At 42.6% G+C, this 24,488-nt stretch overlaps 1 protein-coding gene across 4 annotated transcripts in view; it reads right to left on the bottom strand.

The window, feature by feature from the left end:
- MEIS1 (Meis homeobox 1) overlaps positions 1–24,488 on the bottom strand; it is a 142,766-nt gene that overhangs the window by 62,112 nt on the left and 56,166 nt on the right. For all 4 annotated transcript variants that reach the window (XM_043468909.1, XM_043468910.1, XM_043468911.1 and 1 more), the window contains exon 8: positions 1,264–1,409. In XM_043468909.1, the coding sequence (XP_043324844.1) occupies positions 1,264–1,409 (146 nt within the window). The remainder of the gene's footprint in view (positions 1–1,263; positions 1,410–24,488) is intronic.

Here is a 24,488-nt window from a genome sequence, read left to right as displayed (position 1 = left end):
GCTGTAAAATTGGGGTTAATTTATAGCCTTGAGTGTTATTGAAGGCACATTCTCTATCCAGAGGAGCCAAACCAGCATGGCTTCCCACATCCCCTGTTTGTCTCCCTATATCAGTATAAGTCACTGAGGAACATAGCTTTGAAAGTGGGCAAGGATGTGAGGGTCAACAGGTCTGGACACATTAGTGACAATGGAGAATTAACTTTGATACTGAAGAAAAACAAATGACTTTAAGAAAGGCAAACTAACCTAAAAACAGTAACAAAAGGTCTGCTCCTAATATTAAAAAAAAAAATTAACATTCATTCATTTTAGGCTAGTCTGTACTATGACTTGCCTAAATTCACCCTTTGTCCATACTATTGAAAATCCCCCAGGTCAACAACTTTTTGATTTTCAATGTTACTTTATCCATAAATTTTCATGTCATCTTCTTCCTTAGGTGTCCTTAAATAAGTATGCACTTCCAAAAATATCCACCAAAATATTATGATGATAAGTGTTTTCAACATGAAATCCATTCAGAACAATAACCAAACAAAACAAACCCCTCAGTAGCATAAAGCCCCAAATCTCCAGTTTCTCACATCTCCAGGAGAATTCCTGCAGTGAAAACAGCAATACTCACACAGACAATATAAACTGTTAACTCGGCTTGAAAAGTCGCTAGGGACTACACAGGAAGGACTGACTCTGTATTGCTGTTTCCCTTTTCAGTTCTAAACGCAGGGACAACTTTCACTGTGCAGCTCTGACTCGGATGAACATTTTGTAATGGCAGCCAGTACGTTCAAACCACTTAAAAGCAAATTATGTGAGCATCCTGCCATTGCAACAAGATTTAAATTTCTGCAGACCAGTCACCATAAAGGTCCACTGTAAAGCATTGGAAGAAATTAAGTCCTTCTCTTTGGGGTTTGTCTGACTTTGTTCTTAGTGGGATCTGGTTCCTGGTACTTAAGAGTCACGCTGAGCAAAGCAACATCATTAACATACATACTTCACATTACAAGTGCTCATGATCTCCTAAACCTTATAACTTACAAAAGTGAGCAAAATTGAAATAGTAAACTTCAAATAAAACTCCTCATTTGGGGTATGGATCTAGGAAACAAGTGCTAACACTTTTGTAAGAACTGTGGGCACACAGTGATTTATGAAATATTCCAAGTCCAGAGGGATCATTCTTCCCCATTTTTTTTTCTATCAAAACTGGTTCATTGTCCATATTTAGTTTATATATGTCATTTAGAATCCACTTACTGTTAGATGCTGGAACAGCCACGCCCTCATGATATTTGTGGCTACTTTGGGAAAGATGCCACGCTTTTTGTGACGCTTTTTGTCCTTATCTGGATCATCATCGTCACCTGTGCTGGGGGAAGCTACACTGTTGTCCAAGCCATCACCTGCAAACATAGTGAATCAAATTTTGACTGATGCTACCTTGACATGCTTTATTCAAATAGAATGCCTTTGGATATAAACAAAACCAAAAGAGCAATATCAGTGATTCATAGTTTATTTGGTACTGTTTTCTCTTTTTTTTTAATCAAGACAGAAAGACCAAGGCCTAGGCTCAAAAGTAGTCAGGTCTAAGGAACTTCTTCCAAGGAACAGTGGGAAAGGTTAAAGGGAATGGAGGGGAATACCCAATCTCCTTAGTAACTTTGTTGCTATGATAACTACTCACATGTGGATAGCGGAGACACGTTAAGTGTAACTTCTACTGGGGAGTTAAATATGGTGGAAGCCATGAGGAGAGGTGCTGTCCCTGCCTGAGTATCCAAATCCAACATAAAGTCATTGACGTCAACTTATGAGAAGATGCATTTAAGATCTCAACTATTTCCGCAAGTGATCTATCTTAAGACTAAAGTAGGCCGTGGAAATGTAGGTAATCCATCATATAAGCAGTTTGACATAGGAATGCTTCAAATAGAATATAATTTTTCTTGTCATCGAAAGAGAGCCTCAAGTATAGTAAGGGGAAAACTCTTGAAATCATTTTATTGGAAAACAATGACTTGAAATCAACTAAGTGATGTTAAATTAACAGTCCATCGGGACTGTATTCCTCTAATAATCCAGGCAGTTTCTTAAATTTCTTCTAGATTTAAATTTTTCTCACTGAAAAGTCACCTGCTTACACAATCCTGCACACTGGATCCTATTTTTCCATTGATTTTTGTCACAATATTTAAGTTGTTTCTTCTAGATAATTTTTGGGGTCTGTGACACAAAATCAAAAATGTAGTGTTCCTTTGAAAATGGCATATTGAAAAAGAAAAAAAAAGGTGAAATTTCAGCCTATGTAATAACACTGCCTAAAAAACAAGGCAAAAGGTACAAATGGAAAGTAAACACTTGAAGTTTAGGCATAAAAGTTAAAAAGGAAAACAACAGTGGACTGAAGTTACTATCCTAGAAAAAAAAAGTAGCTTAGCTTTTGTCAGACTGGTACCCCAGCTCTCTCAGTGGAAGCTACTGGTTTTTAGAGAGGGACAGGTTGATCTTGACCCAGAAAGAAGAGCTAGAGAGGCAAGGCTTAGCAACAAGCTAACACACTCCCTGTGTTCACCCATCCACATGGCCCAAAGAACTCTGGCAAATCCATACAGGGAAACTAGCCTCAGATTCCTTCGTATTGCTTCATGAATTTCTGTAGTCTTAGCTTCTTTTATCTAAATTCTACACACAAAAAGAATTCCTTATTTAAAAAAAGAAATTCTACTGAAGTATAGTTGATTAACAATGTTGCGTTTAATTTCTGCTATACAGCAAAGTGACTCAGTTACATACATATATATTATTTTTCATGTTTTTTTCCATATCGTTTATCACAGGATATTAAAGAATTCCCTATTTTGATTTAAGCTATTTCAGTAGAATCTAATGTAGTTAGCCTGTCATTAATTCACTGCTCTTAACAGAGCTCCCTCAGGAAACTCTCCCCATCCCTCCAAAAAGAAAACTGTCCCCCAAATTACCTTGACTGAGTTGACGATGAAAAACTTTGTTGGGTGAGTAACAGACTGATTTTAACATTTCTCCTAGGATTACAGCATATGCCACAAATACAGAACTTTTCTGTTGAATTTTTATCAATTTGTTGTTCAGTCGCCCCGTCGTGTTTGATTCTCTGCGACCCCATAGACTGCGGCATGCCAGGCCTCCCTGTCCCTCACCATCTTAGAAGTTTCCCCAAGTTAAAACATTTTAACTGATTTTATCAATTTAAAATCCATAATTTAATTTTATTCAAAGTCTTGTTGACAAAAATCGTATATTCTGTGAAAAGTCCACAGAACTGTAGCTGTGTTCTCAGTGAAAAAGATCATAAAGATCCACAATGCCCAAGCCTTCATGGTAGAAATGAAGAAAGTACTTGTGAACCTTCTGGGTGACTCGCCCAAGGGGGATGGGTTGGTGGTCCAGGCAGGGCCAGGCACCCACATCCCTAAACCACCGCTCCTTCCACCTCACAGGATCCTTTATTTGCATAACCAAGTGTTTTATAAGGAGTCCCCTTGGATTTGCCTAATAAATTCTTTGAAAGTCCAATATTTAAAGAGGCTTTTTATTCAGAGAAGCAATTCACCATATAAAATAACAATTCATTAAAGAAACATGAGAAAAGAAAACAACTCAACAGCATTTAAAATTTCAATGGGCTAATCCACTTTCAATATGCAAAAGGTAACCAAGGAAAAGAAACATATTACTAGATCATCGATTAAAAAGCTTCTAACCTAAGGACACAATTTTTCATCACCTTGCCATGACTGTTTTCCACCTTAAAAAAAAAAAAAATAGCCTTTCTCTCTATCTCAAAACCCCTTCAGATTAATTTAACAGGCAATGCCTAGTGCCTGCCTCGAAGAGAATTCATTGATAATTTATGGAAATATCTACTATAATCCAGAGGAGATGACTTTTTTCCAGCTTTGTGCATCAATAGATAATCAAGGCCTTAAAGCAGCCTTAGCTTCCCATTACCTCAGGCAAAAGAATTCCTGAAAGCGTGCCTTAAGGGCACCTGAATTATATACTCCATTAGGAGAGGAAGGCTTTCTGCATTCCATGGGTAACACTCACCAGAACCTTTCCTGTTTATTTCTGCTGTATGAAAGCAGAAGCATTAGGAACAGAATTTTTTAAGTGAAGACTTATGTAGATACAATGGAGAAACCTTTCAAGCAAGAGCCAGATCACCCCCTTCAGTCCCTGGCAGTGACCTCTCTCGAATAAAAGGTTTCTATTACATCATTAGCTCAAGCCAAAAACAGCCTTGGCTTAATGCTCAGTTTGTTCTTCCTACTGTTTTTAGGCAAATACAGCTACTTTACTCCCATCTGGGAGGGAAATTACACTGCTGGGTTGTAATCTAAGACAAGATTTTCATTGGAAGCAAATGCTTTCAATCCAGTGTAAATACTGGTGCATGTTCAGAAAAGCCTAAAACAATAAACCCCGCTCCTTCCTGACACAAGTTAGGGAAATGGAGAGGACGGGGAAGGAGGAGAGCATACTAAAACAGACGACTCTCAAAGCAAACGCTTTCATAGATCTTAATAAATTGTTTAACCTCTTCCACTTTCTAAAACTGGAAAATTGATCTCGGAACGTCTCCACCTCAGAGGAAAGTCTCAATGGTCAATTGTACCTTGCACATTTCCATCCACACTGCAATATGATACAGTCACTTCTCTGCGGTCTCCAGAGGATTTATTTCCTTTTTTTATTTTTAAGATCACTAAACAAACTTGGAGGACCGCCGGCCGACCACACGGCAGCAGGCAGCAGCTCTGAACCACATTTGTAAAATGTCAGCAGTGACTTCATTCCTGGAGCTGACTTCTCCTGCCGCCAAATGAAGGCAAACTGAAAAGGTGGAAATAATCATAAAAATGATGCTAGTCCATAAACAAGCTTACAGCCTCATTAGGATAGCAGTAGGCTCCAGTGGGTGATTTATGCTCCTTTTGCTGATGCTATGAGGAAATGCCATAGGGCGACTTTAGCCAATTGCTAATGGGTTCTGACAGCTTCTTAGCAACTAGTGCAAGCAACGTTGTGGCGTTTGCTAGTGACAGAAACCGAAAATGTCATATTATCTGCCCATGTGTCATGAAGTCCGTGTGGCAATTAACTAGCAGGCCAGTGACTGAGGGGCCAGAGGCTCCTGAAAATGGCCTTTGGCGATGCAGAGGCAGCCCGTGGGCGCTGAGCCGCACACGCACATTCTAATGCAGAAAGCCACTTCCCCGCGACTTCCCTGGCTCTGATGAGACGGGGCCACTCAAATCCCCCCTCGCCCCCTCACTGAAGTGCCACTCTGGGCTCCTCTCTCTTTGGGCACTGACTCTGGCGCTATCAGAAGACTCCACGGCCATCTGCTTTGATCTGACCGTCTGCATGGCTCCTTAATTGGCACTACCTGGCCCCGTGCTTTTCGGATGCCGGATTCAAAGGTGCCAGCGCCTTTTCCTGCTTGCTCACAAATGAGTCTAAAAGGATTTCAGATCACTGAAGCAGACTCCTGGCCTGTCAGATGGCTGGGAGCAGAGGAACTCTGGGCGGCCACAAAACACTGCTTAAAAAACACCAGGCTTCTAACAAGCTGGGGAGGAATCCTGGCCGCACTTTTCAGGTTGCGAGCTCTCAAAACCATGCACTATATGTCAAACTGTCAAACCTTTCAGCGTGGGCCATTTGCCCTTTCAAATAATATTTAAGAATTGTTTTTACAAAATTTTATAGGCCATGGTCTAGTGAAAGAGGCCAACCAACAAAGAAAGGAATTTGTACTACAATTCGTCTACGGACAATTTCTTGTGAGACCTGGGCCCGTCCCAGCGGAGCGAGGCAGGTGACCTGTGACAGCTCCCAGGCTGTCAGAGAGCTCAGATTTCAAACAGGCTCAACTCAAACATCCCTGGTCGCCTATTTAAGCATGCCCAGGCATTTAGACTGCACTATCTCGTGCCTTTCAAGGCAGGATAAAGCGGCATTTATCGTATTCAGACCATTCAATGGGTCAGACTGACCGTGTCAGCGGGGGCTCTTTCCTTGGCAGGTCAAAGCCCGACTCCCATTTTCCTTCCCCTCCTGACTCCCTCTCTACCTCCAGGACGGCCACTACCCCAAACCTATTCTGAGGGGGGTAAAAACAAAACAGCCAAAGGGCCTGGTATTTACATCACAAGGGCTGGGCACTTCCCTTGGCAGTGGGCCAGCAGGTAGAAATAAAGTGGGTTGTCAGTCAGAGGGTTCTTTATGTCGTAGAGGCAAAACTCCTAATTAGGGAGATGAACTTTCAACTGCCAGGGCAAAAGAACGTGCAAGGTTGTGGACCCTCTTGTTTTGCTAGAAACCAAGCTGGAAACCACCCCTGCTTCAAAACCATTTCACTGGCAACTCTGTATTGAGACTCCATCTTTTCAGGCCACATTCTCTCCTTAACCTTTACTTTTCTCCTCCTTGAGTATTTCGAGATCGAGTCTTTGTCCCCAGAATGTACCTAGACTCAAAAATCAAGGTCAGTGATAACCACTATCTTTCAATACTGAGTCAATTCTATTGCGTCCTGAAAGTTGTGTGAATGATCAGTTCAAGGCTTGCCTAGGACTGTACAGGTCATGTTGAGAGGTGGTTAAATTTTAGGGTTTCCTGGTTTCAAGGTTAAATATTAAGGGTTTCTGTTTTTTCTCTTGTCTGTTCTCTCATGTAGTACATCTCCACGAAAGAATATGGCATTCAGCTCTTAAATGGGGTGCATGCACACTCCGGTCTTTCTAATGGCCACTGGTGCAGACACCCCTACTGTCTGCTGTGGGGAGGTCAGGTTTCCTTTGTAGTCGGGCTATCTGGGTGTGCCAGGTTGCTAGGAAAAATGTTAAACCTACCCCAAACCCACTTCTCCAGATCCTGGTGTGTCTACTTAGTCAGAAGTCAGAGGGGATAATGTTTCTGTGTTATGTTAAGAGGATAAATGGCGAGAATTATAGACAAGCCTTTCTCAGGAACCAGCTAGAATACTTCAGAGGCTTTACGGAGGTGTTTTGTCTTCATTTAGAATGTGTAATAGCTACCAGAATGATTTTTCTAAAACACGTTTCTGATCGTATAACCCTGGCACTTAAAATCCTTCTGTGGCTGCCCTCTGCCTTCAGGATAAAGGTCACACTTTTTAGCCTGGCATAGAAGGCCTTTCATGATCTCTCTCTGGGGTGTTTTTCCAGCCTGTCTTCCACCAGATCCCCATGGGCACTGCACTGGCCACCCTACCTCCAGCCCAGCCCTGAGTCCACCTGACCTTCTCAGGATCTCACCGTACACAAGGCTCTCTCACATCTCTTTGTGTGTAGTCCTATGCCAGTCCGTTTCCCTATAGCATCCTTCCTGGCAAACTCCTTAGTGACCTTTTAGATTTGGCTCAACCACCATCTCCTCTAAGGAGTCTTTGCTGGACTCTAGTAATCTTTACTATTCCTCTACTCCAGTTCTGAGTGATTTTTCTTCTCCTCACATTCCTCTACCCAAACATACATCATACTCTACTAGGACTTTTGATTTCCATATATGTTCCCTCAGTGTGACCCCAGAATATGTAACAACAGGGACCTGGTCATACTCCTCACTAAAATTCTCTAATCCAAGAGCCACCCCAATATATAGGGCACAACCTTGTCAATTGCTTATTAAGTGAATGTGTGAATGCACTTTTTTTCACTGCATGGAGAAAATCATAGTTTGAATTTCCTGCTGTTACAATTTTGTTTGAAACACACCTAAATGAAATTCTTGAAAAATATTCACCAATGAAATATAAGAAGATGTTTAAAAATGCATTCTCCAAAGCTGGGAAATTTCCTTCGAATTTTTTTTGTTTTTTTTCCCACTAACAGCCCACGGGTCACATGGGCAATTCCCTTGGGCAGGGAATATACTCCACCCACAGTGGGAGGTGCTACAAAGTCACATGTCAAGGCTTATGGATGTATAAACCTATTTGTTGTTTAGTCGCTAAGTGGTATCTGAATCTTTTGTGACCCCATGGATTGTAGCCTGCTAGGCTCCTCTGTCCCTGAGACTTCCCAGGCAAAAATACTGGAGTGGGTTGCCATTTCCTTCTCCTCCTTAGAATTTTTAAGCAATCTTGGATAAGAGATGAACTAAGAGTTGAAGTATCAGACTTCTTTATAATGTTTACTGTAGCCCTTGAGAAATACATCTCTTCTCCCTGCAATTACAACTTAAAACTACTTACTTAACTAAAATGCTTGCTGTTTTCTTCATTTTTCCTAAGTTCAATATCAAAAACTAAAGCAAGAGTAATTTGCTTCCTTCTGCATTTTCCCCTCAGTGAATTAATTATATCACCTCCCTTCCACCACCCTTGACAAATCTCCCAGTTTAACCCTAGCAAAGAATCTCAACTGTCCCCAAGCAGACAATTGGATCCTGAGCTCAGACTCCAGACTCACCCTTCATTGCTATGGTGCAAACACAAAACTCTAGAACTGCGGTTTTCCCTTGGCTTAGCCAAATCATGTGTCAAGTCTTTCCCATAGCACTCCTCCACACCTGCCTCAGCAATTCTTCAGCAATGGGTATCCAGGGACATTAATATCTGATACTGTTACAAATTGACATGTCACAGGATCTTAGGAGACATCAGAAAGGTTTTTGCAAGATAAACGAAAACATAAGACACCCTCATAAGCCTTCTTCCGCACTTTCAAAAGAAATAGAGTGAACTTCTTATATCTCCAAATCTACAGCCAATAGACATATATAATAGTCTAAATCCAAAAGTTAACTTCTACATTTAACTTTGATTAGGGTTCTGTTAACTCAGCTTCTCTTTTGTATCTCTTCTCATCCTTAGGTGTTGAAGGTTTCCTTATTCTTAGTTCAAAGGGATTCTCAGTTGATCAAAGAAAAATAACAAAGGAAAGCAGACTCTCATATATTTTTATTTAGCTACCGCAGCTTTCCTGAAATTGTTAAGGTAGTTCCTTTGGAAACCAAGATGAGGTGTTGTTGGTACCTGCCCAACAACAGGCAGTGCTGAGTCCTAGAAGGGACTTTGCGAATGCCCAGTGGGACAGATACAGCAATGGCACTGATCAAAAAGTTGGAGGAAAGGGGAGCAGAGGAGAAGATCAAGAGATCAAGAAGAGGAAACTTTAAGTAAACATATTCTTGGCACTTATACAAAGAAATATCTAGCTATACTTTCTAGGGTTGGCTTCACAGAAATTCACTATGAGGCTTTTCCTTTCTAGTTGAATTTAGGCTTGTTAAACTATGACAAATATTTATTAATAGTTAACCACTGTGGGATAAGCTCACAGTCTCACTATGCCCTTTAGTGGACTCCTGATATCACAGAAACCCCAGGGAAGAGATGGAGAAGCTGAGCCTGGAAGCAGGAGCTCTCTCTATGAACCTACTGTCCCCTTTTTTAAAGAGTAAATGTAGCATTGAAAAATGAGCTCTGGATATATGTCCACCTTTTGCACAAGCTGTCACTCTGATCATTCATTCATTCATTTAACAAAAATGTGCTGAATTCCTATTATGTTCCAAACATGAATGCCAACCCCTAGAGATACAAACGGTGAACCAAACCAGGAAAAGTCCTTGTTTCTATGTGCTTTCCAGTTAGAGGGCACAGATATTAAACAAAATAGTCACAGTAATAAGTGTACAACTGCACTCCATCAGAAAGAAATATAAATCCATGAGCGTGTGAAACAAAGGACGTTGACTTGGGTGGGAGCGATCTGAAGGTGAGAGAAAAGGCATCTGGGTAGTGGGCAGCCTGAAACAGCAGAGGGAAGGGAAATATTGCGGGTTGGAATTGTGTGTACAGAGGCCCTGCCTGTCTGGAGAAGGCATGAAGCAACCGCAGTACCAGGACCTGGGAAAGCAAGAGGAGGTGAAGCTGGAGAGGAAAGAGGAACAAGACCACACAGGGCCTTGGGGGCCATGGTCAGGAGTTAGGTGTTCATCCCTAGGCTTCTAAAAGTTGTGACCTATGAAGGTATTTCTGTGGGGTCATCAGTATCTTCTCCATTGTACACTCTGATATTACATAAATTTTACCACATAAAGCCTCATCCTCCACTGTCTCTTTCTGGTTCAACCTAAGAAATCTCTCCATTCCAAACTAAGATTTGAGAATGAGGGGACAATGGGAAAACAAAGAGTCTATCTTTCAGGCTGACCCCTATTTAGGCACCCATTATATTCTGGAGTTAATTTGTAAGCAGGTCTCTTGGACATCAGGACATATTTTCCCACAGAAGCAAGTTATGAATGGTGATAGTTTCCAAGTCCAGTTCATCAAAAGCCAAGTAATTCATTAAGTGAATGAAGCTCCACCTGACATGTGAGCCCTGGGTACAGAAGTCAGAAGGAGCAAAAATAAGGAGGAAGATGAGTTTCTTTTCATATTGCTGTGCATAGAGCCAGCCTAGGAAAATACTAAAATATATGTAATCATCTTTAGTACCTCTTTTTTTTTTTTTTTTTTTAATCTCTCCTCTGCTACATCATTTCCCTCTCCTGGAATTTCCAAGTATCCCAATGCCTTATAGAAGCACTTGTGACTACGGTCACATCACTGGACCAATTCTCTTCCCGTTATGAAATCCTACTCGTCACCTCCTGCCAATCACAATACCCAGCCTTTCAGTCTAGCTGACCTGAGGCAGACTTCAGATAGCCGGCAAACTGAAAGAATTAATTCAGACTAGGAATGAACTACCGATGCCTTTCTCACCTTTCCAGAAGTGTTGGAATTTTTAAAAGAGTCGTTAAAGTAAATGAACTTTTAATGGCAGGATTTCATGAAGAGATATAAAGTTAAAAATAAATATATATGGCTTGTATATTTTAATCAATGGATGCCAATCTTTCAAAAAAGCCCAGTGTCACTTTCCTAACTGATGGTTACAACCCACAACCCCCACCCCCTGACCCCAATCCCCAGGCTCTTATTTGGAAAGTCAAGTGCTTCTTACAGAAACTATGATGGTATTAAATGGGTCCTGAAGATGTAAAGCATGGAGAACAGCAGTAAAAGATCCAGGCTGGACATTGTGTGTGTGTGTGTTTGTGGTGTGTATTTCATTCATAATTTGGGTGTTGATTACTCGGAGATTGCCAGCCTATTGAAATACATTTGGAATAACTTCTTTCCCATTAATCACATATTCCCATTAAGCTTCTATCTTCATTGTCGACTCAAATAATGCATAAAACATAACTGAGTGAAAGCTAAAGAAGGAAATTTACTAAATAATTGAGACCCAGAATGAAAATATTTGCTGGATTTTTACAGATTACCAAAAAAAAAAAAAATTTTTTTGTTAAAGTTTTAATGTGTAGTTGATGGGATTAAAGGAAGAAACTGGACTTTCTAAATTCATGGAAAGTAAGATTGTCAGTTGCAGTCAACCAATAATCATATTTATAGTTTACTTTGGATTTACTTTATCTAAGTGTTCATACAAATAAGAGTACAGTGGACAATACAACTATAGCAAAAATTAGATATTTTCCACTTTTTTTTTCTTAAATCATTGTATACTTTGATCTTTTGAGATAGGAATACCTTTTTCTAGTAATTCAGTGTGACTCTTTGACTTGAAATCCCCCCTCCAGAAGAACAACAGCAAATTAGTTGCCTACACACGGAAAACAAACAGCAATGATGAATAGGAAAGAAGAAAAAACTACATTTTACTCATTTTTCATCCATTCAGCAATTTTTTACAACCAAACACCATGGAAAATCCCTGCAAAAACAGCATAACTCCTTAATGAAGTCTTAGAAACTTCAGGATGTGAGTGTACTGCAAAATATTACTGAAATCTATGTATTTATACTAACAATAAAACAAAATGGAAATCCCCAACTTTTTTCCAAGAAACAAAAAGAGAACACACTTTAATTGCAAAGGTAAAACAGTATAAAACAATAAACTTTTGTTCGGAATCAACATCTCAGAAAGTATTTTAGGACCCAGCATTTGCCTATTTTTTAATATTATAGTAATGTATGACATTACTAATAAAATAAGGAAATGGCAATCCACTCCAGTATTCTTGCCTGAAGAATTCCATGGACAGAGGAGCCTGGCAAGCTACAGTCCATGGGGTCACAGAGTCGGACACGACTGAATGACTAACACTTTATTTCACTTTTGGTGTATGACATTGCTTGAAATATTCCTCCCAAAATATATTAAATATATACTAGTGAATGGTCACAAAGTTCTATATTACCATGAAAATAAATGGCTTGTCAGTAAAAAACAAACAAACAAAAAAACAAATGCCACTCTTACAGACAGGAAGACACATCATTTACTTTGTGATATCTTCAAAAGCTTGCCATATAATTTACTTTTATTCTTCTACACGCTCTGCATGTGTGTATGTATATAGGTACACACACATTTTTACACAGATAGGAAAACATTTATTTATCAAAGAGGTCATTTCTTCAAAAATTGTACAGGATACAGTTGAAAAGTAGGATTTTTTTTAAAAAAAGTCTCTGGCATGAAGATTAGAAGCAGTGTTGCTCAATTTTGGCTACACAGAAATCACGTGGCAGCTTTTACGGATGCTGATGCCTTATGCTGTACTCGAGACCAATTAAACTAGTATTTTGGAGGGTGAGAGTCCAGCATTAGTGATTTTTAAAGCTCCAAGATGATTAAAATGTACAGCCCAGTTTGGGAACCACTGGATTAAAAATCACAGATTAAATGTAGTTAAAGCTCATAGACTTTTCACAAAGAAATGACCAAAAGCTCCTTAATCAGAGAACTGTTATGTTTATTTTAGATACAGTTTTTAAAAGTTTACTCATCTGGTTTCCTGCTTTATAGTTTGTAGGCTGAAATCTTCGTAAAAATATAGGATGATTAACAGGCAAAAAATAAGCACCTAAAAAGCACAGCACACCAGAGCCATTTAGCTTTGGGGAAAGCAGCTCTACAAATGCTAAAGAGGTTGTATAAACAAGAAAAGATAAGGTGCAGGGCCATAACTCATGTACCTACTGACTTTCAATTATTTTTTTAAGTTGATCATAATCGGATATGGGAGAGCATACACGTAGTCTGGAAACAGTTTCATTAAACATGTCCCTACATCTTAAAATATTTTAAAAATATTTTTTCATTTAAAAAAAGTAGGATTCTGTTCATCTGGACCACATTATTTTTGAAAGACTCCAGATAAACCAGGATAAGGTATGGATTCCATTCTGTCGGAACTCTACCCCTGTGTTTGCCCTCACTTCTCTGGTCTGTGTGGCGGGATGAGCAGAGCCTTGGCGTTGAGCTCTGGGAGTTGGTTAAATGTGGGGCATCAGTCCATCTTGGCCGGCCTGGCTTCCTGGGGATCTCCCCCCAGGTACCTGTGGGCGCTCTCGTCCTCACCCCTTAGCGATGCCCTTTTATTCTGCTCTCCGTTTATGAGGAGGTGTGAGGCAAGGTCACGGTGTGCACAGTAAGGGCACCAGGGCAGCGGAAGGCAGATTACTGGGGATGAGAGAGTGGGACCCACCTCCTGGGACAGAAGCTGGAGTGAGAGGAAATGCCATGGATCAAGGAGGCTAAAAAGAGACGATATTCTGCACAGATTTCTTTGCACACAAAGTCAAATGGAACGAGGTTGTGAAATGTAGATTAGCAAGTCTTTGGGGAGAAGGAAGAGATATGAAGTAGAGGCAGCAGGAAAATGGGCAAGAAAGAAACTGTAATTTAAAAAAAAATACTTGTTATTCACTTATTCATTTATTTTATAGCCACCTAAAACATTTTCTGAAAGAAGAGGATGGAAAATTACTGACATGTGTCTGTGAAGACACCCAACCTTCTTTCCTCTGATTATCCAAGACGCCAGCGCTTGTGTAGGTGTGTGGGGCCACACACACCAGTCACTCAGTTAATGGGGGACAGGAGCCTGCACACTCCTCCGAAAAGTGGGGACTTGTCCTTGGCGGGCAGAGTAAACGAAACTTTTTAGAGCAGTGTCATTTCAGCTGGAATGTGTGCCCAGGATTTTGTGGCAGCCTGGATGGAAGGGGAGTTTGAGGGAGCATGGAAATATGCAGATGCGTGACTGAGTCGCTCTGCTATGCACCTGCAACATTATTAAGCAGCTATACTCCAATACATAAAATAAAAAGTTTTTTTAAAAAAGAGTCTAGTTGGATTTAGCAGGGAAAGCACCTGAGATTATGCATTTCTAACAAGCTCCTAGAAGTTGTGGATGATGCGCTGCTTGTCCAAGGACCACGAGGTTCATCTTGGCAAGGCTCTGGAGCATCTTCCCCCAGGGACACCAAAAGTCAGCAGGTGCTTGAGGATGCCTAGCTACAGGGCAAGATGGGGACAGCCTCCCATCCCTCCACACGATGAAATGTACCTGTACCCGCTGGGCAAGGCTGAGGGCAGGGCTGTTCAGGTACTCATGCGAGCAGGCAACCTCACTGATGTCTCCAGGACGACGAAATAAGCCAGGATGCCCTCACTGGCGACTCCTCTTTCTGTGAGTGCTATAGTCCTCCTCCTCCTCATCTCCTCAGCACTTACTATACCTCGCTTCTTGCCTCCTCTGTTGGAGGTGCTAGAGCTGTTCTAAGAGAAGGTTTAGCCTCCGGAGTTGGACTGCCTAGGTTCATGGAAGTCCCATCTTCCCGCTTATAAGCTGTGTGACTCCGGGCAAGTTACTTAACCTCTCCAAGCTTCAGTTTCACCCCACCGGAAAAAAATGAGCATAGTAATAGGGCTATGCTTAGTAATGTCCGACTTTGTGACCCCATGAACTGTAGCACGCCAGGCTCTGCTGCCCATGGGGAGTCTCCAGGCAAGAATACTGGAGTGGGTAGCCTTTTCCTTCTCCAGAAGATCTTCCCAACCCAGGGATCGAAGCCAGGTCTCCCGCATTGCAGGCAGATTCTTCACCAGCTGAGCCACCAGGGAAGCCCAAGAATACTGGGGTGGGTAGCCTATTCCTTCTCCAAGGGATCTTCCCGACCCAGGAATCGAACTGGGGTCTCCTGCATTGCAGGCAGAATTTTTTTTTTTTTACCAGCTGAGCTATCTGGGGAAGCCCATAGTAATAGTACTTGCACCTTAGAGTTATTGGGCAGATGAAGCAAAATAAGCTGCATTAAGTGTTTAACTCCACACCTGGCCGCGGTGGCTCAGCTCGGTGAATCCTAGTCCCTGAGGTGACTTTGCTATGGAGGACGTTCTTTGAACAAGGGAACATTTATCTTGAGCCCCTCAGCCCAAGCAGGGAAACAGTCCTTGCCACTCCTGTCATGGCTCCTCCCCCAATCCCATTCTCATTTCCAGGAGCCAAACTTTTCCAAAATGAATACACCCACTCCCCTAGCATGGCACATGTTTTTCGTTTTTTCTTTTCTTCAATTTCCCCAAAGAACCCTGAAGTGATGTGCAACTCTGCGGGTGGGCTTCAGAGTAAAAAGGGTGGGCAGGGCAGTCTAAAAAGAGTCCTATCACAGGAAGCTGGCAGCCCATGGCTGGATGGTGATATACTAGAAACAATTTTTATTAACACAGGTTCTCACTTCCCACCCCAGTAGGTTCGTTCCTGATATCTTGACATCTGCTTTCTACATATTTCCATAGTGGTTTTCACTAGCAAAGGTTCTGTTCTTGATTTACAAATGTTGAGAGGGGAAGTTCTTTCAGATAAGAAAGTATCTTTAAGGTCTAGGAAAATCAAGATACTCTAAAGAATAACAGGGTTAGGGGACTTCCCTGGTGGTCCAATGGTTAGCAATCCACCTTGCAATGCAGGGGATACAAGCTCAATCCCCAGTCAGGGAACTAAGATCCCACCTGAGCCAGCACCACTAGAGAGTCCGCGAGCTCTGCAGCCCACACCCAACTAGGGGGAAGCCAGTGTGCACTACAAGGCAGACCCCGAGTACCACGACTAACACTCAACACAGCCAAATAACTAAATAAACATTTAAAAAAAAAAAAAAGAATTACAGGGCTAATTGTCAATTACAGGGTTAATTGTCAACCATAGTCCATCTCTTGCTGGTAAAGAATCCGCCTGCAATGCAGAAGACCCTGGTTCGATTCCTGGGTTGGGAAGATCCCCTGGAGAAAGGATAGGTTACCCACTACAGTATTCTTGGGTTTTCCTGGTGGCTCAGACAGTAAAGAATCCACCTGCAACGCGGGAGACCTGGGTTCGACCCCTGGATTGGGAAGATCCCCTGGAGGAGGCCATGGCAACCCATTCCAATATTCTTGCCTGGAGAATTCCATGGACAGAGGAGCCTGTGGGCTACAGTCCATGAGGTCACAGAGTCGGACACGGGTGAAGTGATTAAGCAGCAGCAGCAATCTATCCTCTTGTCCAGACAGTACGACCAGGGATGGACTATGTGAGTAATGATAAAACTAGCACTTATTGAGCACTTACTAGATACTTGAAATGGTGTCTAGCCTTTATTTTCAATTAACTAATTCTTATGAAATCCTTAGACATTAAAGCTAAATTATCACAGTAAAAAATCAATTTCTCCCCATTTCAAAAACCCTTTACATGTTATGGATCTTTCAAACACTGTTTTAGTAGCCAATAGAAATAACTCATAGTTACTAATGATTATAGGCTGCACAGAGAACACAGGCCATGCTAGGCACTTATCTGAATTATCTCTTGTCCTCCTTGCAGTAACCCTAATACACAGAAAAGGAAACAGCCCGTTCTTTGTCGTTGTTGTTCAGTCACTAAGTCATGTCTGACTCTTAGGAAGCCCATGGACTAGAGCGTGCCAGGCTTCTCTGTCCTCTACTATCTCTCTGTCCTCTACTATCTACTAGCTCAAATTCATGTTCATTGAATCAGTGATGCCATTTAACCATCTAACCAAGAAAAAAGAGTTCCCAGTGAATTTGAATCCAGATCTGGCTCAAGGCTAAACCTCTAACCACTCCAGAGTTAGGCTCTCCATTTAACACTCAATTAGATAACGATGATGATGTAGGTGCACTTCTTTAGCTTCTAGAAAGATCTTTCAGAGCAAACAGTGTCGTTTCTCATGGCTGCATGCTGTTCACAGCAGAACAAAGTCTGACCCATAATGTGGGCTTTGTAACAGCTCCTGGATCATACTCTTTCTACTGAAGTCACAGAAAAAGGAGATACAGAAGCAGCAACCTCAGATGCCACGTGAGTGACTGTTCCTTACGCAAAGGGAATGAGAAAGGGTTAAGTATAAAAACCACCTCTGCAATGCACAAGAAAGAAAACAAATACCAAGTGTTTACGGATCTGGAGAACACACACAAGAATGGGAGGGTGTCAAAAATAGCCACAGTGAGGGGACTTCCTTGAAGGTGCCTCCAAAAATTAAAAGAGACAGTCATATAGAAAAGCTTAAGAGGTGGCAACTGAGGAACCAGCCATCAAAATGCATAGGGGAGGCCTGTGTTAGCTAGAGCACCACCACCCTACAGAGGCCCCTTCCACTTCCTAGGGCCTCTGAGTTGTCACTTAAAAACGACAAAAATGTTGATGCCTAAGACGTGGACATAAAACACAACAGAGCACGCATTTCTTAGCATCACACAACGGCTTCCAAGTGTCTTTCAGTGTCAGGTGTCTGAAGTTCTGCTAGTAGGAAAGTTGTGTGTACGTGGGGGAGGGGGAGCTACCCTTTCTGGAGACCCCCGCACCCTCTGAAATCAGGAGTCTACTCTGGACAGGTGCGGCCAGGCTGCTCCCCCTGAGAGGAGTGGGTAGGTGATGGATGGCCCACAAACTCCCACCAAAGCTGATTTTCTCTCACCATTAAATATCAAAGAGAGGAGGATCTCTCCTCCTGGGCGGGGGCAGGGTATAGACATCCAAACAAAGTTGCCTCCTGGATACCAGCCTGGAGCAGAGGACCCAAGGCAGGGGCAGCGATTGACCTGTGTGGTTTTTAGTGATGATGTCACCTACATGCTAATCTGAAATCTACCTGGGGCAGGAAGGAGGAGCTGAGACCTTCCCTCCCATGGAAAGGGGGTTGATGCACCCAGCATCTGCTCTCTTCTTCAGTTTGTTCTTTTCTCTTCCTGAGCCCTGTAGCTGCCTCTCCATAAGCTCTACCTGGGACCCAGGGCCCCACTCAGTTTCTGAGACATTCTTCCCACAAGACTGGAAGAGTCAAAGTTGCCTCAGTCCCATGATACTCTCCCAGACCTAGATTCACAGAATCACTCACCTTCACCCAGTCCCCCAACCTCCTCCCTCTCCTCATTCAGATGCGCCCTCCAGTGCAGGCATGTCTCTGGATTCCCCACTCTGCTCCTGGTCCTCTTCTGGGTCTGGTCTTGCTCTTGACCACAAGCTGGCAGGACTGTCTATTCCCTTCCCAACCCTCAGCCCCTGCCAGCCTTCTTTCCCAGGACTGAATACTGCTCCCAGCTGGAGGGATCCTCTCCTTCAAAAACAGACCTCAGAAGACCAATCCCAGTCTCTCCTGGCTTCTGAGTTGGCCTCTGGCCTAGAATTCCTTGTTGCTGGCCCCGCCTATCAGACTAGGTATCCTGAAATGCCAGCCTGAGCTTGCTACTCTTTGGATGTTATTTCTTGGACCACCCAGCTGCCAGCTTCTCTACTGAGCGAGGTTAGATGCTCCAAGCTCTAGTCCTCTTAATAACTGAGAGGGGCGGGGGTGGGGTGGGGTGGGGTGAGGATGCTTCCACCCTTCCCCAGACTCCTCTTGCTGCCCAGTGGCACTGAGTTGCCAGACTCTGGCATAACTCCTAGGTCATCTCCTGCCTTCTCATCCAGCATACCCACCCAGGAGACAGGCCCAAATTGCATGCATTCAACCCAGATGTTTGGTGAGATACGATTTCCATATCAGGCACCAAAACAGATGTGGGAAACATAGCCCTCCTCTCTGTATCTCATGCATACCCAAGGAATTCTCCCTTCCGGAAACCTCTCTGGAGGAATTCTCCAAAAGCCGGGCATCTCTGCAATATTTGGAGCAACGAGTTCCATCTCACTGAATAGAGACAACCACAAGAACAGGAGCTGTTACAGGGCACAGTCTGGCCTGAGCAGAAGGACTTGAAAGTGGAAGCATGGGTCACTGCAGGCCCAAAACTAGATATCTGGTCCCCTCACTCATGCAAAGACATGTGTGTGATCAGGTTAAAAATACATAACTTAGAAGAATCAGTTATGGGAAGATGATCTCCGTCAGAGAAGCCTAAAAACTTCCAACGCGTGGTATGTGACTATTTGGGGCCATGTTATCACAAAAAAAGGATGTAACTGAAATTATGAAAGCTGCTCTGAGTGATCATGTTCACTGTCTCTCTTCTGGGCTTGTTTGTTTGCCTTATATTTTTAATATGGGAAAGTGGGTGTTTTGAAGCTCTGCCTGGGCTATTTGAATGCAAAATGGTTGTTCCAGGTCTTCTTAAACTTGGCAATGAATCGAGGCCAAATTCCCAGATGGTCACATAGTGATTTCACAACGTCAGGCCACTATTTCTCATCTTTCCAAGTTTCCCCCCACGTCCCCAAACACAGGCACTCATGACTGACCCAGAGGCCAGGGCCCGGTTCTGACATCCCAGGGCAGCCCCTCCTATCTGTGTCGCCTTTGTCAAGTGATTCCGTTTGCTGAGTCCTCCTTCTTCCATCCACAGTGGTCATAAAGAACTGGCTGGTTCAAAAGGGCATTGTGAGGAACAAGTGGGATTATGCATGTGAAAACTCTTGGGAGAATGTGAAATAGTGTAAAAATGCCCCTTGTTGAGGAGAACTATGATTCTCCAAGACAGAAGTAAATGCATATTCCAGGCGCCTGCAATTACAGTGGGTGTTCCACTATATGTCCATGGCCTATTTATTTAGTTAGTTTTATTTATTTTTGGCTGTGCTGGGTCTTTGTTGCTGTGCATGGCTTTCTCTAGCTGCAGCGAGCAGGGGTTATCTCTAGGCGTGGTGGCACACAGGCCTCTCATCGCAATGGCTTCTCCTTGCGGAGCACAGGTTCTAGAGCACTTAGACTGAATTGCTTCATGACACGCGGGATCTTCCTGGACTAGGGATGGAACTCACGTCCTCTGCATTGGCAGGTCGGATTCTTAACCACTGGACCACCAGGGAAGTCTCTCCATGGCCTGTTTATCCTCCAGCCATCCCCACTGAACTCTAAGCAATTTGGGCACAGTCAGTGGAAATGGCAACCCACTCCAGTACTCTTGCCTGGAAAATCCCATGGATGGAGAAGCCTGGTGGGCTGCAGTCCATGGGGTCGCCAAGAGTTGGACACGACTGAGTGACTTCACCTTCACTTTTCACTTTCCTGCATTGGAGAAGGAAATGGCAACCCACTCCAGTGTTCTTGCCTGGAGATTCCCAGGGACGGGGGAGCCTGGTGGGCTGCCGCCTATGGGGTCGCACAGAGTCGGACACGACTGAAGTGACTTAGCAGCAGCAGCAGCACTGGGTCTTGCTCACCACTGTGTATCCTTAGGACCTCCCACTAGTAGGCAGCCAGTGTTTGTTGAATGAATGGCAGACTGAGATCCTAAATGCACAACGTTTCTTGAGATTTAATGCAGGAATGTGTTGGGAGCGGGGCAGTCAGAAAGCACATTTATCTTTACAGCTTTTGCTTGCCTACAGAAAAAAGTTCAACTTCTTGCCTGGGTTAGTTCCACTCTCTTCATATACATGGAAAACACAGAATACATTATCAGGAAAATTTAACAAAGAGTTTGGTTATACATTCTGTGAGTTTGCAAAATCCTCATTTCTATAGGAGGAGAGCTACTGCAGCTAGAACAACTGATTGAGTGGCTGATCCACTGATGGAAAGGACAGGAGAGGCTGCAGACAATTCTGACATCAAGCGACCATTTTCTGTCAGAAGTAAGCTAGTGAAGTATGATCTTCATTGGTCATGTTAAGTCTCTGTTTCCAGACAGCCTATTACACTACCACCTGTACACGCTGAAGAAAGTGACACTTTCACAGAAACAATGAGATGGCTAAAGACTCATTTGAAGCTTAAATTCTACTCATATGGCCACCAAATGAAATACAGACAGATGATCCACTTGAATTTTCAATCTCTCTCTCTCTCTCTGCTTAAATTGGTCTGATTAAGTGATGGATGGGTCACTCAGAGTAGAAGCAGTTAAAATGATCATTTTACATTTAATGAAGAACATCCGTATTTTTAGTTGCTCTATTTATTAGAAAGAGCATTAGAGAGTGTCTGACAGTGGATGGTGTGGTTTGCTGTTAGGGCAGTCATAATGTGCGGCCAAAGGGGGAAATCTAATGGTCAGGAATATTTTGTTCCTGTTCATTTTCAGTGAATGAAAATTCACATCATAACAAGTGGGTGTCCTATGTAACCACTCCACATAGGCTATGTGAAAAGTAATGATAACTTCTTGGCTTGCTTTATTCTTATTGATATGATGGTGGAAGAAAACCAAGATCATTTTCTAAAGAAACAGTTGAAATGGGGAATTCACTCATAAAGAAGTAAAGACCACAGTACTAACAATTTTCATAAGACCAAATCTCTCAGTTTTTAAGGCAACTCAGCATCCAACATATAACTGTAACGTAAGGTACAGATGTTACAGTTAGGCAAACAGCAAGGCCCCATGGTAAACTAAGAGAGATGGGATTACAATAGACAGAACCAAAGTATACATTTCTGTCCAAATGGTAACTGTATCATTGGGAGAATGATGAGAGAGATGCAGAGAGGCTTGGGCCCCAGATTCAGCTCCAAATGATACCTTCGAGATCACACTGTGGAATAATAAGTACCACCATGTCTGCTGATTCCAGCTGCCTCAGGGTGCTAAGGGAAGCAGGTGATCTCTCAGACAAACCAGTCATATGCAATTTAGGGTTTTATTATCATGGGTCATCTGCTGATGTGCTTGGGCTACATGGGCTTCTCTGTCCAGTGACGTGGTCCCAAAGTCCACCCCCAAGGCTGAAAGCCAACCTTGGTGACACAGGCTTCCTCTGACTCCTCTTTATGAAGACGAGGTATGCCTACCTACATGGGAGTGGGTGACAACTTATCCAAAAGTAAGGGTATGGGAACAGCCCCCCCAAATGTGTTTGACAACATACACAAGGACATGCAACTCTCCTCAGAGCAATGACACAAACTTCCAGTCTCCTGAACAGGACAGAGACTTTTCCAGCTGGTTCTTACAAATGAGCGATAGTCACTGTGTACCCCTTCTTTTCACTCGCTCTGATGTAGAAATGTCTGGCCATCAGATAGGAGGCCAGGTCAGCAAAAACAGCCAAGGAGCTTGCTCTCTCTCATGCGCGCTCTCTCTCTCTCTCTCTGGCTTCTGCTCTAAGGATCTCCAAAAACAAGCAGATGGGGGCTGGGAATGCTCAACCCAGAATCAGCAGCAGACTTGCAGAAAGGAAGGCGAGTCTGCATTCTCCTGACATCCTTATCCTGCTGCACCCGGCCAGAGGAGAGCAGCGATTTTCTCAGCTTAGTGCCCAGGGGGCAGTCTCTCAAGGGCACGAGAGAGAAGGCAACCGAGTGAGAGAGTTATCGACCATGTTTGTGGAGCGTTGAACTTGGCAAATACAGCTGGATAAAGGATTAAGATCTCAGCACTCCACCCAGAGTCCTGCTTTAGAAAATTGTTAAAGTAGTCCGCATCCTGCCCTCATGGGCCAAGACAACCTGTAGGCATCTTCTACGTTCTTTCTTTAAAAATTTATTTATTTTAATTGGAGGATAATTCTTTTCCAACATTATGATGGTTTTTGCCATACATCAATATGTATCGGCCATAGGTACACATGTGTCATCCTCCACGTTCTGACTCTCCCCTCCAGAACACACGGTCTTGTGTCTGTCAGGGCAGTGAGAGAGAGTCCAGAGAGTGGAAGCTGGCTCCCTCTTCTGTTCTGGGAGGACTTCAAGGGTTCTGGAGGAGCCTCTCCAGCCTGTCTGTGCGAGGGGGCCTCCCACAGCTGCCCTCCACTTGGCCTTCCTTCATTACACACACACACACACACACACACAGGTTAAGTTTTTGCTCACTCTTTTCATGTCTTAATGAGCTCTTTTCCTTTAGATCTTAATTCATTGTATTACTAGAGACTATAACAGATTCATTATTAAAGAGCGGTACTATGCTATACTTTCACAATACTGTTCACATTCTGGCACGATGGGTATTCTTTTCTAAAGGGTCATTTGATGGAAGTTAGCTTTCCTACAATTTCCTTCCAACTTGGCTTTGCTCTTTTAAGAAAGAAATACTAAAAATACATAGAATCATAGCAATAAATCGCTTCAAGAAGGAAATGTACATACAACAATATTGTTGCTTCTGAATTCTTCAGTAAGAATTGAGAGTGGATATATGTATATATAACTGATACATTTTGCAGTACAGCGGAAACTAGCAACACTGTAAATCAACTATACTCTAATAAAAATGTTTTAAAAAGAAAAAAATGGGTCATTGGAAAACAGAAATAGACTCACAGATATAGAAAACAAACTTATGGTTACCAAAAGGGAAAGGGGGGTTATAAATTAGGAGTTTGGGAGTAACAGACTAATACACTACTACATGTAAAACAAACAACAAGGACCTACTGTATAGCATGCAGAACCATACTCAATGTTTTATCATAACCTGTAAGAGAAGAGAATCTGAAAAAGAGTTCGTATGTGTGTGTGTATGTATAGAACTGAATCACTATGCTGTACACCTAAAACTAACAAAACATTATGAATCAACTATACTTCAGTTTTTCCAAAAAGGTCATTTGAGGTATTAATAATTTTCTGGTGCAGGTTTCAGTGTATTATGCAATGAGTAGAGGACAGAGACCAGTATCAGCTGCCTTCATCATGGCATTAAAGGAGAGCACCACGGCTCACACATGAGGGTAGAACCAGAGCTGTAGATGGCTGTCAAGTTAAGTTTTGAAAGCCAGAATTTGGTGACTGCCCCCAACTGTGCATTCTTATGGCATTTCTTGGTCTAACGTGATAGATTGATTCTAAAAACATGCACTAATTTTTAAAATGCAAAACAGACCCACTTGTGTTACAGCTTGCACAAACAGAGGACTACAAGAGTGGAAACAGCATAAACAATGTTGTTTATATCCAAGTCCTGAGAAAACTGCTGCGTTTTCCTCCAAAATTGCAGGAAGTATCTAAGTAACTCTCATCCATTAAGGTGGAATAAGAACCATATTTTCCATAGGCATGGATAGGATTTTTCAGAAATCCTGACATTACAGGATCTCAAAGCAGGAGCATAATTAATAAAGGGTGATCTCCTCAAACCTGCGACTGAAAGCACAAAAAATTCTAGCTACAAATAAAGCTGAAAAGTTAAAACCTAAGTGAAGCCAAACACAGC

This window comes from Cervus canadensis, chromosome 5, assembly GCF_019320065.1.
Source record: "Cervus canadensis isolate Bull #8, Minnesota chromosome 5, ASM1932006v1, whole genome shotgun sequence".
In the NCBI taxonomy this organism is placed as follows: Eukaryota; Metazoa; Chordata; class Mammalia; order Artiodactyla; family Cervidae; genus Cervus; species Cervus canadensis.
This window is presented reverse-complemented; position numbering and strand designations above follow the sequence as displayed.